This window comes from Neophocaena asiaeorientalis, unplaced genomic scaffold (genome assembly GCF_003031525.2).
Source record: "Neophocaena asiaeorientalis asiaeorientalis breed wild unplaced genomic scaffold, Neophocaena_asiaeorientalis_V1.1 scaffold165, whole genome shotgun sequence".
NCBI lineage: Eukaryota > Metazoa > Chordata > Mammalia > Artiodactyla > Phocoenidae > Neophocaena > Neophocaena asiaeorientalis.
In genome coordinates, this window is record NW_020173918.1 from 730,304 (window position 1) to 749,046 (window position 18,743).

Consider the following 18,743-nt stretch of genomic DNA (forward strand, 5'->3'; position numbering starts at 1 on the left):
TGGCTGCATTTGCTCCACGGGTCAGGGGATCGCAGGGGGCAGGTAAAGCCTTGCGGAGCCCAGGGGTGAGGTTTTCTAGGCTCGATGTGTCCTTCTCCCGCTCCTTTTTCTTTCCTTCCTCTCTCCACACGCACAAATATTCATATTTTCTCTCTCTCTCTGTCTCTCTCAGTCACACACACACACACACACACACACACACACACACCACACCCCTAACTCGTTCACGTTTATTATATGGACACAAATCTCTACAAAACCCATGCGTATTAAAATCCACGAACACGTACAAATTAGGAGTAGCTAACTCCATGCTTTGGCGGTTTGTGGTTTGTGTTATGTAAGAATTTGGGAGGTATACAGGGAAAACTCAGGAGTTTCTTTCCTGTGAGACAAGAAAAGTTGTAATATTAGATAAGAGTAAATATGTATGTATTTGGAGTTTGCAAAACTGATTTGATTTCTTTTCCAGGCTGAATTTACCCCCTCCTTGCCTTCCCCACTCCTCTGCCGTATCTAAAGACGTCTGAGTTTTTGATATGATCTCAGCACCTACTTCTTTGTGTTGTTAGAAAGGGGGCTTGGGTGGGGGTCCTACCAAAGCTGATGACCTCAAAGAAAACAGAGCTGGAGTTGAACAGCTTATGTTTACTTAATTGGTTCCTGGCTCTGTAGCAGAAATGTTTTCAGCACCTTGAAGAGCTCCTTTGGCTCCAGGCTAAGCCAGCCTTTAGTGAAGGGCATGTGTGGAGTCAGTTCCCTCAAAGAAAAGGGGGAAGGTGACAGATAAAAAGAAGGGACATTTAATGAGAGAGACAGGCACAGATGAGAGACAGACAGACAGACTTGTTTTCTTTTACTTATCCAGACCCAGAATCCTAATATAATTTGCTTCTTTGTCCAAATCTGCTCACATACCACCCACAAAATAAAAATTCAGGACAAATAAATGAGTCTTGAAGAAGGCTGGCTTGGCCATGGTACATACAGACTGAACCTGGAAAATACTGAAAACAGTTTTTCAGGGCTCAACCAGGTGTACACACCTCAAGTCTTTGAGATTCTCCTGCATATGGATGGGGAACTGTTCATCAGAAAGAATTCTTAATGCCTCTTGAAAAATATAGCCCCAGTTATTTTATTTCACATGACTACAGTAATGTAGGAAACCAACAGCTCTATAGCTAGCAATGGCTTTTTAATTAAATCTTGCATGGGCACCTGCTTTTCTTAGGCAGATGGAAAGTAACATGATCGTGATAGGAAGAAAATGGATATAGGAGTAAAAATCAACCTAATGAGTAAATCATCCAAAGAGCCTTAGTAAGTCTAAAATGCATGTAAATGGATCATAAAATACAATAGCTATAAGATTAATTTATTTTACACTATAATGGGATAGGCACCAAAGAGATCAAGTCTGGAGTATCGGGAAGCAAGTCATCTTTTTCTTTACAATTTGTAAAACACAAATTGGTCAGTCTAGTTGGTATTATTGACTACATGGAATAGAATTATATCAAAATGAGAATATATTTATATAATGTGTTATAGTTTACATAGCCCTTTTCATTTATATTGTCTAAACTCTCATGAGAGCCCATTAAAAAGTTATAAAATATGTTATACTTTTGTAAAAAAGAAAAAACTATCTTTGCTCTTGAACAGGAAGTCCTTTGTCAATGTTTTTGTCAATATTAAATGATTCTTTACAAGTTATAAAAATGACTTATGAAGTTTAGACTTTTATCTGGATCACATTCTGCAGAGATTTTTGTTCTTAAATAGGTTTGAAGAATGAGCCATTAAAAGGAAAGGTCAAAGAGTAAACAACAAGAAGAGGAAGAGGAGGATTTCAAAGGTAAGACTCAAACTTTGTCACATGTAAATTCATAAGCACCTTCTGGTCTGCACATCGATAAAGAAGAGGTTTAAAGAGAATATGGGTTCTTTTTCTCTTCTCATTGTGGTTTTGGACTTTATTTTACCTTACTTAAAAGTACATCTCAAAGGGGCAAAGTAATAAGATAACTGCGTATCATTACCCCCTTTTTTAAAAATTATAAAAGTGGCTGCATAGCCACTGACTTAGAGGAAATAAAAATTCACAGTGCAGAGCCACAATCTCTACCACTATTCCAGGACAATAAAATATCTCTGAAATGGTTCACTGGTAGAAATACATTTTCAGGTTTTAAGGTTATGCTTATATAATTCCAGAATGCCTAATTTAAATATGAAAAAGCTGTTAGCAGGCTTTCATGCCTTCCTGCATCCACTCTTGAGTCTAACTGATTCTTTTAAGCGAATTGACCTTTTGGTGTAGTGTTGGATAAATGGTCTAAATCAGCTATGCACCTATACCTTGCAGCACTGGCCCTGTGGAAAAGTGTCTCTAATGGGAACTTCACTCTCATTATCTCAGAATGATTTTATGGGAGAGAAAAGCGCAGTATGAAAACTTGAGTGATCTTTCAGAGAGAATAAATAGAACAGGGCCTGTGCCTGGCTTCACAACTGACTCACACATAGAGCCATGGGAAAACACTCATCATGGCTATGAACATTTTTCAAGTAAAATAAAGAGTAACTGCTTCTATTAGACTGAAATTCAAATTTCCAACAAACTGATACTTTAGTGTAGTAGTACACATATAGATCATGGTAACACACACATGGGTTTGTTGCTGAATAATCATTCAAGGGATTCTCAGCATTTATACTTCTTCCTGCTGCAAATACCCCATTTTGGTGCCCATTTTGTTGCACTTACTGCTTCAGAAGTGTTTCTTCTTCTAACCCAAGAGTTAACTGAGAGCAAAATGTGTGTCCCACTCATCTTTGTAAGCACCGTCTCACGTAACCTGGCATATAACCAGTGGTTTAAAAACACCGAAGGAAGGGAGGAATGAGAAATCAAGGACCACTCAGGCCATCATCCACACCAACCCATCTGAAACTCTGTGCCAAGAAATTTCAAAGTGGTAAACAGGACAGAAAATGTCCTTGCCCTGGTGAAGTTTACAGTTTATCATGTACAAGTTCTATCAGACCATCAAATAAACCACATAACAGAGGATCAGGTAATAACAAGTTCTATGAAGGGGAACAAATCTAGACAAGGGGATAGAGAGTGATAGAGGGCTGATATTGATTATGCTCATGTAGAAAGCCTCTTAGAAGAGTTTGGGGGTTTGAATATCCATTTAATGTATAACTGTGCACGCGGTTGAGATAGATACCATAAACAAATAATAAAAAGAAGAAAACCATGGATGGATCCTCACTTATCAGCACCCATAAGGTCGTTCAGGAAAAAATGAAAACAATTCCCCCTTCATAGATGACCAAGTAACCAGACACTTATGCTGTTTGTGCTCCATCACGATGGCCATGCTGGCAGTGAAGATGCAACAGGCTCCACCAGAGTGTTTATAAAATGAAAACTCACAAGGACTCATTTAAATACAATACTGGAGAATATTTTCACTCACCTCCCCCTATGCATGTGCTTCCTAGGATGTTAAGTCTTTCTCTCAAGAAAGGAGCCCCTTCAGGATCCATCACTAACAGCAGCCATAGATTTAACATTACTGTTTTTGCTGCCACTACTACACCTATTGAAACACAAACACCACAATTCTCATGAAACCTTACTCATTAAATAAATGCTGAGGCAAGCTGAAACGCCTTTGCACATACCTTCCCTTTCTTCTCAACCCTGGTGTATCATATACTCATTGCCCAGCTTTTAAGGTGACTTTATGAAATGACCTCATGTATCCTCTTTATGATACTGGAGGTGTCAATCAACCAGGTAGATTCCAAATAACTGTAACATTTTCTATATTGGGACAAAAAGTTACCTATGAGGAATGTAACTCTCTTGAGTTTTTGCAAGTGCAAAATTTCTACTCTAAAATGTTATATTTTAAAATACATGTTCTACCACGTGATCCGTCTCCTCTAACAGTGAATTCCAACATATTATATGTTTGGAAAGATGTATGAAACCTCTAAGACCCCCCAGGGACTACTATTTTAGGCAACATACACTATACTAAAATAACTTATTGAACAAATAAACAATACACAACCATTCAGTCTACTGAATACCAAGTAACTAACCTAACTAGTAGGTTATATACTCTTTTAAACTAAAGCTTCATGCACACTATAATAAAGCAATCTGACAATCAATCATTGAGAGCATGGGAGGAGATGGGAAATCCCTAAACCCAGTTCTTTATCAAACAAAAATAATCGACTCATTCTGTAAATTCATGACCAAAGACTCTTGAAAAATCTACGTCTAGAAGGAATTAGAGGTTATCTGGTCAAGCCATCTTATTTTAAGGATGATGCAACCATAGCCCAGAGAGGTTACCGAGCTTACCTGAGATGTCAAAACCAGTAAGCTGCAGATCAAGAACTAGCATTAGAGCCCATTCTCTGCTCGGTGTGGTTATCACAGCGCAGGCCGTGTTCTTGTACTTTGTACGCCTGGAGGGGAGAATAAGATTTGTTGGGATTTCTCTTCTGGAATGTATCTAACATCACTAAAAATCCATTCTGACTTAGAGTAGAGCCATCTATCACTCAGGCTCAAAAGCATTTGTTTTATGACATTTTCTATCTCTTTTATGATTTTACCTATATTGTGTTTAACCAAGTTGGACTACTGAGTCTCATCCTATAACGCAGAAACATTTAACCTAGTGTGCTGGAAACAAGCAGTGCAGGGAATGACTACAATATGTTACAAGGTCCTGCTCTGCACCAAAGCTAAATCCTGAGAAAGAATGATTTTAGCATCTAAGGAAGATAACTCTTACTGTTGCTATGAGGGATTGTTTTTATTCCTATCATATCTATTTTTGTCCTTTTTTCATGTTAAAGTCTCCAATGCTTTATTGAAAACCTGAACATATATATTTGTATGAGTTGGTTCTGATTATGCAAATATGATTCAATCTATACTCCTGTTTACTGTATTGTCATCTTTCATCTGCTCCCTGACTCATGATATAAACTTTAGCAGATGATTTTTCTTTGCCTCAGTTTCTTCAGTGACAAAGCAGACTTAGTAATACTAATCCCATTTCCCCTTGACTGAAAGTTTATTAGAATGTCTTAAAAGAAAGTGCCTTTAAAATTATTCTACTTGAATATCACTAGTAATGGCCCCTTATTAACCATCTTCTTTGTGTAAGCATTAAATAAAAGGTACTGAAGAGATCATCCTAGCATTTAAAATATGAAAACTAGGTTAACAAAAGAATTTGGTCCATCAGACATTGCAGCTCTAATCAGGCAAAGTCCCTTCTGAAATCTTGATTTTTTTATGAAATAATATCCTTCTGAAATGTTAAAAAGCAAAAAAACAAAAATAAATTTCCTTTCCTGATCTCTCCTCCTGGGTGATTTCTTTAGATGGTAGCTGGACCTGAGACAGGAAGAAGTCACTAGGAGGTAGGCACTAAATGTAACATTGACCAACACTTTAAAAGATGAGGTTATCAGTCACCATCAGTTATACCTGTTTGCATCATTTTTTCTAAGGTCAGGGCCACATTTTCCTGAATTTGACCACATGTTCTAACCAAAACCCACTTATGGCTGAGGGCACACATTTACAAGATATTCTTAAGGGTTCACTTTGTGGCCATGGGACAGTGAGTCCCTGGGTTCAACTTTGACTTTAGCCCCATGATTCTATACAACCAAATTAAGTGGCCACACGGGAACCCCTGCTAGAATTTTACATTAAGTTTTTCTTGTAGGTAAACATTACTACTTGGTTTCTTGGCAAGTAATTGAACACATTTAATATGTCTTCTTATTGCCTGGATTATAGCACAGGTCCTGAGAACCTGGGTCAGTGAGAAAATTATTCTCCTTCTATATTGTTCCTTGCTTTGTCATGTTGAGACAGGGAAAACTGTCTAGAGTTTAAAACTATGTCCACACAGGGAAAACCATCTAGAGGATAATTGAACAATCTAAAAAAGTATTTCATATTTCTAGCTACCTATTTATCTGCTTATATGGAGATCAAAAAACCAAAGAACAAACAGAATAACTGAGAATTCTCTTACTCACCAAAATTTCTGTCCTTCAGTAATTCCTTTTTTTTAACCATGAATTATTAACCACATGCCTCTAAGGTCAAATTAGATCAGATCAAGTTGAAATTTCCATCTGAAGAAGGCAGAGTCCCAAACAACCCACCCAGAGCTTAGTTTCATTAAACAATTCTCTGAATTTTTTATTTATAGTAGACACTTAATGGGAAATAGTAAAAGGCAGGTTTACCTTCTGCATTATGCTCTAGCATCCCACGTGGACAGATGTATCCACAAATAATGCCTGAAATATCTGGAGTTAGAGTCAGTGAGGTATCAGTTATTGGCCAAGCCATTTGTGATAAAGCATTAAGCAACTTTTTAATAAAGCTTCTGTACAACTTGACAATTGTTAGAGCAAGATACATGAGATCCGAAGGCAAAATTTCAAATAGCTACGTAACACCATGTAGTTTCCACAAGGGAACATGGTTAAGCATTGAAGAGGACAGGCCAGGACAAATTCCATCTGTACCAAGTGAGAGTGCCTTCCTAATCCTTTAACATGGAAGTGTAAAGACTACTGGATTCTAAGAGATTAAAGATTTCTTGTCAAGACACTGAAAATCTCAGCTTCTTTGTTGCCATTTCTCATGTGCTTCCTGCTTAAATTTTTGCATCATCTAAGTGAGCTGTGCTGTTATGTCTTGTTTCATCTATGGAGAACCAGTTCTAGTCATTGAGTGTTTGGGATAATTTTGCATTCAGTAGAGAAGAGCAGCTTGGGTTAAAAAGGCAGGTCTTTAAACGTGTCTTTTCTTGCCAGAAAAGAGCATTGTTCAAACAGGCTGACATTATTCAGCCTGGTTCTTACCTTTAATTTGCCTTTTGATCCTGAGGCCAGAGCTCATGTGGTTGATGCCTGTGGGTGCTGTCATTCCAGCTGGGAAGGATGAGTTCTTGCAGCAACGTTTGTGGCTCCAAGCAGGCACAGGCTGCTACCGAGGGTGGGTACCAGCGCTATGGAGTCCGGTCCTACCTGCACCAGTTTTATGAGGACTGTACCACCTCGATCTGGGAGTATGAGGATGATTTCCAGATCCAGAGATCACCTAACAGGTGGAGCTCAGTATTCTGGAAGGTAAGTAAAGAGCATGTGTTTAACTCAGGAAGTGGAGAAGTCATTTGATACGGGAAATAACTCAGCTATAGAGAACTGAGAAGTCTGGGACTCTGTGTGTGCATCCCTCTCAGTGTTACTAAGTTCAGTTTTCTTCCTTAGGAAAGGAGACTATAACCCTTGGGCTGAAGAAAGCCTCTACACACAGCACAATTGTTGATTTGCAGGTTAAACATAAATAGATATAATTGCCAACATTAATTATTATTTTTGCTATTGTTATTAACGTGCCACTAAATTCACCAACTATGACAGCCATCCAAAGGTAAAACATGCTTTCAGCCTCCCTTAAGGTTTGGTAAGTATCATTTGACAAATTACAATAATTATTAGAAGAAACAGTTGGATACTAGAGAGAGTTAATACTGAGACATAATACAGTGGTCAGTCTGCCAGCTCTGCCTCTCCTGGATATGTGGTCATGAGGCTTTATGAGCTTCATCTTCCTCAAGTGGAAGGAGCCTCACTAGACAATAAGTTCACTCATTCAGCATATAATTAGTGAGCACCTACTCTGTGCCAAGAAGTTGCAAAGTACCAGAAACTAAAGTGGTAAATGGGAGAAGAAAAAGTCCCTTGCCCTCAAGGAACCTACAATCTATCGTGGGAAACAGACCATAAACAAATAAACCACACAACAGAATGGTAGTGGCAAGTACTATGAAGAGAAATAAATCAGAATAAGAGGATAGGGAAGGATGGAGAACTGGTATTTAGTTATGGTGATCACAGAAAGCCTGTCAGAGGAGATGACCTTTGAGCAAATACCAGGGAGTAAACCATAAAATTACCTGGCTGAAGGTCACTGTAGGCTGGGAAAATAGCAAGTCCAAAAGCTCTGAAATGGGAACACTGGTGTGTTTGAAAAATAGCAAGAGATCCAATCTGGTTGGAGAGGAATGAGAGAGGGGAAAGAACAGGTGATGGATTCAGAAAAGTAACAGGACACAGATGATGTGTGCGGAGCCTTGTAGGTGACAGTGAGGACTTTGGCTTTTACCTTGAGATCCATGGGAAGCCACCTGAACATTTCAAGCAGATGAGTGACATGACCCGACCAGTATTTTAACAAGATCATTCTGGCTACAGTACAGAAAATAAATTATAGGAAGGCAAGGATAGAAGCAGCTAGATTATTTAAAAGGCTGTTAAAGTATCCAGGCAAGAAAAATGGTGGCTTAGATTACAGTGGTGTTAATGGAGATGGCAAGAAGTAGTCAGATTTAGCATAAAGTTTGAAGGCCAAGCTGTCAGGACATGTTGGCATATTAGAAACGAAAGAAAGAAGAGTCAAGCATGACTTAGAGACTCGCAGCCTGAGCTCTTTAGTGGATGATGCTATAATTCACTGGGATGGAGAACACCAGGAGAGCAGTGGGATGGGTGGGGAGTCAAGAGTTGGATTTTGGCATTGCTACATTGGAGGTGCCTATTAAACATGCAAGTGGAGATCTCTAGTAGCAATTTAAATATACTTCAGCTCATGAATTGGGAGTCGCTGATACATACAGTCTATATAAGATACCAGACTAGACAAGATCACCTAGGAAGAGAGTATACACATAAGAGAGAAGACATCGAATGTTCCAACATTTAGAAATCAAAAAAAGGACAAGGATGTAGGAAGGGCTACTGAGAAGGCACAGCTTTAGATGATGCCTCGGATTCCCTCCAGGTCTAATATTCTGTGTTTTGGAGGTTTCTGATCATCCCCAACTTTCTCTCGAAAGATCCCAGAAACTTTGACATTGATACTGACACAAATTTACAATGTACTGGCAATAGAGTTTAACAAGAGGCAATGTAACATAGTGATGATTATGAGCACGGACTCTGGCCTCAGATTACATGGGTTCAAATCTCAGCTGTAACTTTGGGTAATTTAACTGACCTTAAATGAGCCTCTAATGGTGATACTTATAGTACCTACCACATAAGTTGTGAGAATTAAATAAGATAATAGATGCAAAGAGCTTAGAACAATGTCTGGTAGGCACTCAATAAGCACTTAATATATTAGCTCCTAGTACCAGATGTCATATGGAACACTGAGTTCTGAAACAGAAATAAAACTGGAAATCTAGTTAATAAATAAAATATTGGTAATGTGATTGTTACTATGGATTACCCAAGACCTGTGTTGATTCAAAATCTTACTAGTGTCAGGCACTCTGTATTAGAATTGGTCAAGCCAGCCTTCTTATTCTCTACAAGTGTCACCTCTGATGACTCCGTACTGGCCTGGACCAATGAAATACATAGCCAAGCTTGGCACATCTTGTATTTACCCAGGCAAGTGGGTGGTTGCTTCTCTATATGTCAAAAAAACAAATATTTGCCTCACAGGTCTATTGTGCCAAGAGCCTAAAATGCCACTGACATACAGAATACTGCAAATGCTAGTGGTTCCAAAGCACTAGTAGTGATATGAGTTGTGAAGCTATAACTCCATCAAATAATACATGGGTACGGATTTACAATAAAGAACTCTCAGTAAATTACCAAGCCTAGAATTCAGATTTCAGTATTTTCTCTCTTCTGTTTAACGCAAACAAGATCCAAAAGTATTTGTTCCCTGTTGTGCTGGACCTACTTCAGAGAATAAAACCAGGCAAAAGTCCATGGCCTCACAGAGAATATATTCCAGCAAAATCCAAATCTTAGACTTACATCCTAACCATAAAACACTAGACTGGGCACTCAGAAGCCTACAGTCAACTTGAAAAACCAAAGAATTCACTGTCTTAGAGACCTCACCCCTACCAAGGGAATAAACCAACCATTCTTGGGTTTCCTCCTAGGGAATATAAGGGAACTCATGCCAGCGAGCATATGAAGTGCTTTGAATCAACACAGAGAGAAGCACTGATTATGCACGTGTTTCTATTATGATACTTTTTTAATGTTTTTTCTTTCATTTCAATCTGCATCTTGTAAGTGGTTCAAGATGTGGGCTCCCCCTTCCCTCTCTTCCACTATAGCATTGCTGAGGCCATGTGGGTCTCTCACTGTGGGCCACGCTCAGAGCCTCAGGAGGACTCTGCCGGTGAGCCAGCTCCTTAGCAGTGGGCAGCAAGGAGGGGCTTAATGAGAGCAGGGATTGGAATCAAATGGGCCTGAGCCAGAAACTTTGCTCTACCACATGGACCGATGTAACCTCGCTCTCACAATGCTGTTCTTCCTACACATGTTTATATGTCCACTGTGCACAAACCTCTGTGGTGGGCTCCGGGATTCAGTTGTGAACACAACACTGTTCTTCACCTGACAGAGTTCACAGTCAAATAAGGAAGGCAGATGTGTACAGAGTTTGTTACAATCCACCGTGCCAGTTGTCGCAGTACTTACTGGACAGACCTGATGCAGCCTGGGGAGGAGGTGACTCCACAGAAGAGTTCACAGGAACAGAAAAGCACTATAGAAAGAAGAGCATCGCAGAAGCTGTGTCATGAGAGAAGATGGCATGCTCAGGAGATGCCAACAGTTCACTGTGGCTGGGGTAAGAGTTAGGTGTGGAGGACAAAGGCCAAGAGATGAACACGGTAATGTATACAAGAGCCAGATCACAGAGACTCAGCAAGGCTGTGAAGCAGAAATTTCTCCAGAACCTTCCTGCTTCATTGAGTACAGTGAGTAGGTAAGATAATAAAGCTAGGCTTTCTTGGGAAGGTTGTCTCACAATCAGGTGTAAACAGCCCCTACACACACACACACACACACACACATACAGTATTATACACATTCTCTGTGCCTCACAGCTTCTGGATTACTGCATGGTGGCCTCCGCCACTGCTAATTTACCTGCAACTGCTGCCATCTGCAAAAATCTATGTGACACAGTCCCACCTACCCCCTGCCACCCACTGCCTCTGCCCAAGGGCCTAACAGGCTGTGGTGGAGTTCTTCTTTCTCACCCTTGCACTTGACCTTGACTAAGACTGTTGCTACTTGACGGTGCAGCAGACAGCTGAAGTACTGCAGGTATGAACTAATGGGAGCAGTCTTCTTACCCCAGTCGTTCTTTCCTCACCCCAGGGTTACCCTCCTCCTTACCTTTCCCTCAACCAGTATCAGAAATCTCCCAAATGGTGTTAAATAGCAACGGGCAGGTACAAGGCAAGACCGCTTCCTCCACAGACTTACTAAAAGTGAAAATGATGCTGGTACCTCTCTTTTCTCTCAAAACCCTCCTCCTACCTGTCCCAATCTCTCCAGTTTCCCCCTTAAGCTAAGTCAGAGTTTAAACTTACATCTTGGATTTCTCTTCAAAGTCTTGCTAGATATTAAGGAGATGGTTTTATTCTAGAAATGAATAAGGAAGTCCCTTAAGAGGAGAAACCATGTGGTATTATTTTTTTTTAAAAAATTTCTCAGATAACACTTGAAAAATGGACAAAGGATGAGACTAGCCATGGAGACCATCAGAATGCTGTTGCAGTGATCTGGGCAAGAGTTAATAATGCTCTGTTACCATTAGAGTAGCTGTAGTGATGGAGAGACAAGAGAATTCTACGAGACAGAATCAATAAGATTTAATTATCCATTGACTACGAATGTGAGGAAGGACTCAGTGAATGGGCAGGTGGCAGGAATGCAGAAAAACTGGGAAGGAAAGAAGAAAGGAACACCATTTTGAATATTTGGGTTTTGCAGAGCCTTTCGGACATTTTTGTGTAGATCCTCCCATTGGCTGTCATAAATGTGGGGCTACAGCCCAGGAGAGAAATCTAGGCTGGAGTTGGACATTTGGAAGTCACTGGTATATAGATGCGAATTGAAACTGCGGCCACAAATTAAACCATAGAGAGAACATATTGAGTAAGAGATGTGAGTCAGGGCTGGAACCCTGGGGGACACCAATAATTTAAGAGTGTCTGGCAAAGCAGGTTAAGAGTGAGTTGTTAAAGACAGAAGTGGAAGAGAGTTGTGTCAGCGATAACCATTGGTGAGGGTTTTAAGAAAGCCTAAGTACTTAAAATCAATGACTGCAGAATATGCAAATGAAGAAAAGAAAAATTGGATTTGACAATTAGGAGGTCATCAGTGACCTCAGAGAGAGGGGCTTCAGTGAAATGGTGGAGGACTAGGCTTGGCTACCAAGGGTAGGAATGAGTTCAAGCAGTAGCTAGTGGAGGACACAGGGCTCTAGAATAGGTTTTGAAGATGGAAGCGATTGAACGTGCTGACAGGCTGGAGGGACAGAGCCTCTGTAAGGCAGCGGAGCAAATGCGGGATCCTGCTACCCAGGTGAAGGAGGGCTGTGGAGACTGTACCAGGTGACGCATATGTGGAAGGACCTGATCCCAGCCCGGCACTGGTCACTGCTTTGCAAAGCTCAGTGTCCCTACAAGCAGATCAGGCAAGAGGGTCAGGACAGACGAGTTAGAATCTGCCATCACTCTGGCAGGTGACAGCACTCTGAGCTCAGGTCCTGCTAAGGAGCGGTGAGCAGCAGCCCTCAGGGCTGATGGAGAAGAAGAAAAGCCAGTCTTCACTCTTGCTGCGCTTCTTCTGAATTTTACCTCTAACCCAGAAGGCTTCTTTCCCATTTAGCTCCATCCAGCAATCTCCCCCCACACACAGCTCTTCCCTGCCATGCTGGTTCTTGCCTCCACCAGTCATTACCGCCTCCTCTCTGCCAGAACAGCTGTGTTGCTCCTGCTGCCAGCTCCGCTTATTGGAGTGAACTGCATTTTCAGATCTCATCAGCTCACAGACAGACCACGAAGGGGATGCTGGTCAAAAAACAGCAGCTTCTGGCTTGTGGTCCCCAGAAGCAGAATTTCTGGAATCCAAGCTCTCCCCTCTGTCCAATCCTCCTTTCCAACAGCAGGGACTGGGTTTTCACCCTTCCTTCGCACAGGCAAGAGAGTCATCAGAAGTCACAGCACAAAAACTGCTCTTGCTGCTGTCTTTAAAGTTTGCTTTTCATCACCTGGAGAGGCCCTTCTCTCTCCCTATTGGTGCTGATCTAACATCCCACACCACCAGGCTACTCTGGGAAGCCCCTCACCCAGCAGCATTGCAACTCTTTGCATGGCTCCAAACAGAGCTGGTTTGCTCTCTTAGAACCTTTTAAAAAACCTCTGTGTTGCATTTCTTAAACTCTATTTAATAGAACCCCTTTTCTCTTAGACCTGGGACCACTTCAACTTAGAGCTGTGTCCAAAGTTTATGATACCATATGGCATCACTCCCAAAATTTTTATTCCATTCAGTACTCCAAGATGGTACCAGGATTAAGCTGATATATCCCAGCATCCCTCCTCACCACTACTACACTCAGGGAAGTATTCCCAGCATTTTTCCTTCATGCCTACCATCCCACGCTCTCCCTGACATGTTTGAACAGGCTTGGAGTCCCTCTCTGGGCACATCTTTTGGAGATCCTCATTAGACTTGCATTGATGGCACCCTCAGAATCCTGGGCATTACATACTATTCACTATGTCATGCTCCCCTCCACAGATGGCGGGCCTCTCTCTGATCCTCTGATTTAACAGGGAATAGGGAGAAGGCTTGGGGAGGCCAGCCACTTTCCAGTTCTTGAAATGAGCAGGAGTTCTGCCATCTGCAAGGCAGGGTTTGCCTTTTAGCTTCTGAGTGATATTCCAAGAGTGGATTTTAACCTATAAAGCACTGCTCAACTGAGGAACAGACTGCTCTGAGAATCAATCACCTGGCTCCGGATTCAGCAGTCTGGTGGTTTAAGTTAGTCAGTCAGGAATATATATTGGACACAGGCTGGACTGACTGCTGCGGAGAGAAAGACAGAAATAGAAGATGGAGCACCCTGGCCTCCCTTGCTCTTAAGAACCTTAGAAACGAAGATGGATACATTTTTGCTGCCCTCAATTTTTGAGAATCTGTACCAGTTCTTGAGGAGGGAGGTAATTTAGTGACATATGAAGCATGTCACCATGGATATTTAAGTTAATTTAGTTTGTGCATTCAGAATATTCCAACGTGAGTCATCTTTTAAATATTATAACGGTTAGTCTTTGAAGGTGAATTTGACATCATTCTTCAAAACATGTACAAAGTCATCCAAAGTGTGATTTTACAACCCAATTTTTTCTGCAGTACTTATATCTTATGTATAATAGTTTTTCTTTTTCTTTTTTTTTCCAGAAGACATTATACTGACTCTTTTTGTTGGTTTTTCAGTTTCTTTACACTATTACATAATGGAAATTTGTTCGTATATGGTGACTAAAACTTTATTGTAATTTTTTTTAAATTATAGAGGTAATGTACAAAATAGTAATCAGTGAAGTATCATGGGAGAATGAAAGTGGGGAGTGGGGCTTAGAAGTCATGCAGACCTGGGTTAGAGACCACGTGCTTAAAGAGTGGACTTTGAACTATGTTTCTTCAATCCAATAAACCTCAGTTTCTTATAGGTGAAATGGGGATAAAAATATCTACATCTCCTAAGATGCTGGTGAGGATTAAGTGGAAAGCACAGTGCCTAGGTCATAATCGATGCTCAATAATATGAGCTCTCTTCCCGCCTTTGTTAGAGTGATGGATTTGCAAATGTTTTCTATTATCCAAACCCTCTACTAAAGAAGTATCTAATAAAGTGTATTACCCTGAAACATAGTAAATAAATAGATAAATATACTTTAGATGTTCAAGATTAAATGGTGTTATACATTTGGTTATTTTTCCAACCTTGTTATTTTAACTAAAAGCAATTAGGAACAGGAGGAAATGAAAAATGTGTTTAAAAAATAAGCCGTATTAGCTGTTCTTTATTCCAAGTACTGAGTGACTGTTGCAATGCTCTTGCCAATGCAGCATAATTTTACAAGAGGCACATTTCCAAATAATAATAATAATATCTACTTATTACAATGTATGACTTAGGCAGGCACAGGGTTGAGTGCTCTCGTTTTGTCCTCACAGCTTTATGAGGTAGGTACTATTATCATTTATCATTTTATAAATGGGAAAATTAACGAGAGTATTTAAGTAACTTTCCTTCTATGATTCAAGTACTAGTTGCCAGTGCTAGAATCCAAGGCTGAGTCTGTTAATTCCAAACCTCCAAGCTTAAACTGCCAAATGGTATATTACTTTCCATTTTCAGTGGGTTACATTTTATTAGAACTTGAGCTAATGCAGTTTCATCTCCATCTGCTGCTCTTAACATTTCTCAACATCTGCACAAGTAAAGCCCAAACAGCTACATGTTAGAAGAGAAAGAGCACTGGCCTGGAGGTCAGATCTGTGGCTTCTAGCCCATCCTCTGCTACTTGCCAGTTGTCTATCTTTGGGGCAGTGACCTACCCTCCACGAGGCTACATTTCCTTGCCTATAAACTGGTAATGATGGTTCCTTCTTCACTTGCTTGGGGAAGGGGTGAGTAGTTACACAGACTGTCGATGGCCACCTGCCGAAATCACCTCTATGTTGAACAAGTTGAGTATATTACTCATCACAGTGAGACAGAATGACACCATAGGGGCTCCTGGGCATTTCAGTAAGAGAGTGTAAGAAAGGATGTATTATAGGATGTGGGCTTTAGTTGGGTGACTTGGGATTGCAGGGGTTTGGAAAGTCTACAGGAGCCAGAGTTCACTCTGGATTATCAGGAATGATCCTATGATTGGGTATCTTAATAAATCCTATCTATACAGAGAGTGGACTAGAGTGAGACTAAGACTGTAACTGTAAAGAAGCACCAGTCATTTATACTGGGTGGGGTGGGAGGTGCGCAGAATCTTGTGGTTTGCACAATGACCTTGTTTTTGTCTGCGCTTAGACAAAATTATGAAGTGGCCTTGGTTTGTCACACTTCATCATGGGTGCAGAATGAGCCTGTCTGATGTTGAGGTTCTGCAAGATTGATTGTGCCCACAAAACAGCATGGTATCAATGGGGGCCCCAGGCCAGCTTCTAAGAACATCAAAGCCTAGTGGATAGAGTAAGGCCAGCTCCTGGGTATCCGGGCTGCTTTTCTCTTGCTCAAGACCAAACAAGACAAAGTAAGCCAAAGGGGGCGCTCTTGATTGCAAAGCATTGGACAAACAGGAAGCTCAAAGGAAATATCAAGGCAGTGCTGCAGTTCCTGGTTGGCATCAAAATCAGAAAAGTCCTCCTTCACCTTCTTTTTTAACTACAAAATTATGCAGGCTTCTCATACAAATTAGAAGTGACTGGGGAAAGTCTCTTCTCTCAGAAAACAAGGCCAGTCCTGCCCTGGAGACCTGAAGTACCAGGTTTACTCTGTCTTATTTCACTGTCTTTCGCTAGGTTGGACTCATCTTGGGCACAGTCTTCGTGATTCTCGGATTGACTGTCCTGGCAGTGGGCTTTCTTGTGCCCCCCAAAATCGAAGCCTTTGGTGAGGCCAATTTCGTGATGGTGGACACACACGCTGTCCAGTTTAATGGAGCCCTTGACATGTGCAAGCTAGTGGGTGCCGTGCTCTTCTGCATCGGGGGCACGTCCATGGCAGGGTGCCTGCTGATGTCGGTGTTCGCAAAAAGCTACTCCAAAGAAGAGAAATTCCTTCAGCAAAAGTTTAAAGAGCGAATCGCAGACATCAAGGCCCACACCCAGCCCATTACAAGAGCTCCAGGCCCGGGAGAAACAAAGATACCAGTCACTTTGTCCAGGGTTCAAAATGTCCAACCCATAGCGGCAACCTGAAACATTTTCCAGCCCGGTCCTCCCCTCTGTAATTTATGCCCAGTGTTACAAGGGAGCAGGCCAGTTTGGGAAATGATACAGATTTGGTGTTGACCTGCCCCAGGGCCGTGCTGGGCTGTGGGCAGTGTGGTGTGTGAGCTCACATTCATTCCGTTCAGTGGCCCTGGGAACCGTTGATGCCATGGGTCAGCCTGGGCACATGCACCCGGCTGCTTAAAGAGGTGCTGCTGGGTGCCCACCAGGAACTCTCTGGAACTCCCCTCTCATATAGTGTGACTTTGTGTCATTTTCCGTGTTCTTGGAAAGCGCTGAACAGTTTAGACCAGCCTACCAATGGCTGACGTGGTCCGTTTTACTTTCTAGTATTGGTTTTTCTAATCTTTCCTGTGTGGTGCTGCCTTCCATTCTTTGTCTCACTACATATAAGATATTGTCGTGTGTTCACAGAAAAATCAAGTTCCCTGATTTTGACCCAAACTTTGGTCTTTTAACTCTAACTTAACATGAGGTTCTTGAAATCAGACACAAACGTATCAGAATTCTCCATAAGTCTTTTGCTGTTTTCTGTAGTGTTTTCCCACTTAAAGAGTTCAAATTGCCAACTTTAGAATCTTGGGAAATAAATTAATATTAGGAGAATCTATTTATGCAGTGTACAAACGCACTGAATTAGAAGCCAAGAAATTTGAGTTCCTATTACTAACTATCTGTGTGATCTTGGGGAAAGCATTTAACCTCCCAAGCCTCAGTTTCCCCACCTATAGAACAGGCATCCTGGTCTGTGATGTCTGAGATTCCGTTTTTGCCATGCATCATTGTGTGTCCATGACCAAGGATGTTTACAGTGTTCTTGTGGCTCTCACCACAGTGGGATTCTTCCAGACCTGGACTCCCAGAAAGTCACCAAATCAGCAGCCTCGATGCCACCTACTTCTAAATATCCAACTCCAGCAGTTTATACAATACAGTCATATTTTTATAAAAACAAAAGTAAGCCATCCTCCAATAAGAAACCCCTGAGTAGATATTAACCTTAAAGAGGGTTTTCTTTCTCATAGAAGACATTTTCTTCTCCAGTAAAATGTTCATCTCATCCCTTTACACTTTTATTTAATCTGTGGATTTAAACTAGCCTGAGGGAAATGGAACACATGACCTTGGTATCCTCTCAGAATCTGTGCCACCTTCAAAGTCTGCCTTTTTTTTTTTTTTTTTCCCTTTCCTTCACTGGATAAATAAAATATGTGAACAAGCAGAACTCGAATTGCATTGTCATTCCTTTGGTGTGGCTGTTTTCTCTCCAACATGTAATTTTCCATTCTGAGGCTAAATGAGCTCTGCTGGTCCCCTGGCAAAATGGAAGAATAAATGAAGCAATTAGTGCTTTTGTGCACATGGTTTGTTTTGCATCGTCCAGCATAAAACATGGGGCAAATCAGCATCCTTAACAAGGATCATTAGCTAGGTTCGGGAGAAACTGTTCTTGTTTCCTCAGGTTCTTATCTTCCTGTGGCAATGCCGTTTTACTTTTGTTCTTTGAAGCCTTATTCAAGTCCCCAGGCACCTGTTCAAGGCAACATCGTGAGGCTTTCCAGGCAACATCGTGAGGCTTTCCATGTTGGCTTGCGTTGTGTACCAAGAAATCTTTGAGAATGAGATGACTTTCAAAAGCCTCCAGAATGAAAAATAATGACTGTAGGGCTTGGGAATTTTTAGGTGCAGGCATGCGAGCAGCCATAAAAAAATCAGCTCTGTGCCTCAGACAAAGGCCTCAAAGGAACAGAGATGGAGGAAGTAAGAGCTGAGTCTGAAAGAGGGATTCAGCATGGCCTGTCTTT

General features: G+C 41.2%; 1 protein-coding gene across 1 annotated transcript; it reads left to right on the forward strand.

Moving 5' to 3' along the window:
* Positions 1–18,163, forward strand: NRSN1 (neurensin 1). Its single transcript, XM_024752031.1, has 4 exons — positions 1–42; positions 1,789–1,861; positions 7,009–7,206; positions 16,507–18,163. Exons 3-4 carry the CDS (start codon positions 7,018–7,020, stop codon positions 16,903–16,905), a joined length of 588 nt encoding a protein of 195 aa, XP_024607799.1. The 5' UTR covers positions 1–42; positions 1,789–1,861; positions 7,009–7,017; the 3' UTR covers positions 16,906–18,163.
* The last annotated feature ends 580 nt before the right edge of the window (positions 18,164–18,743 follow it).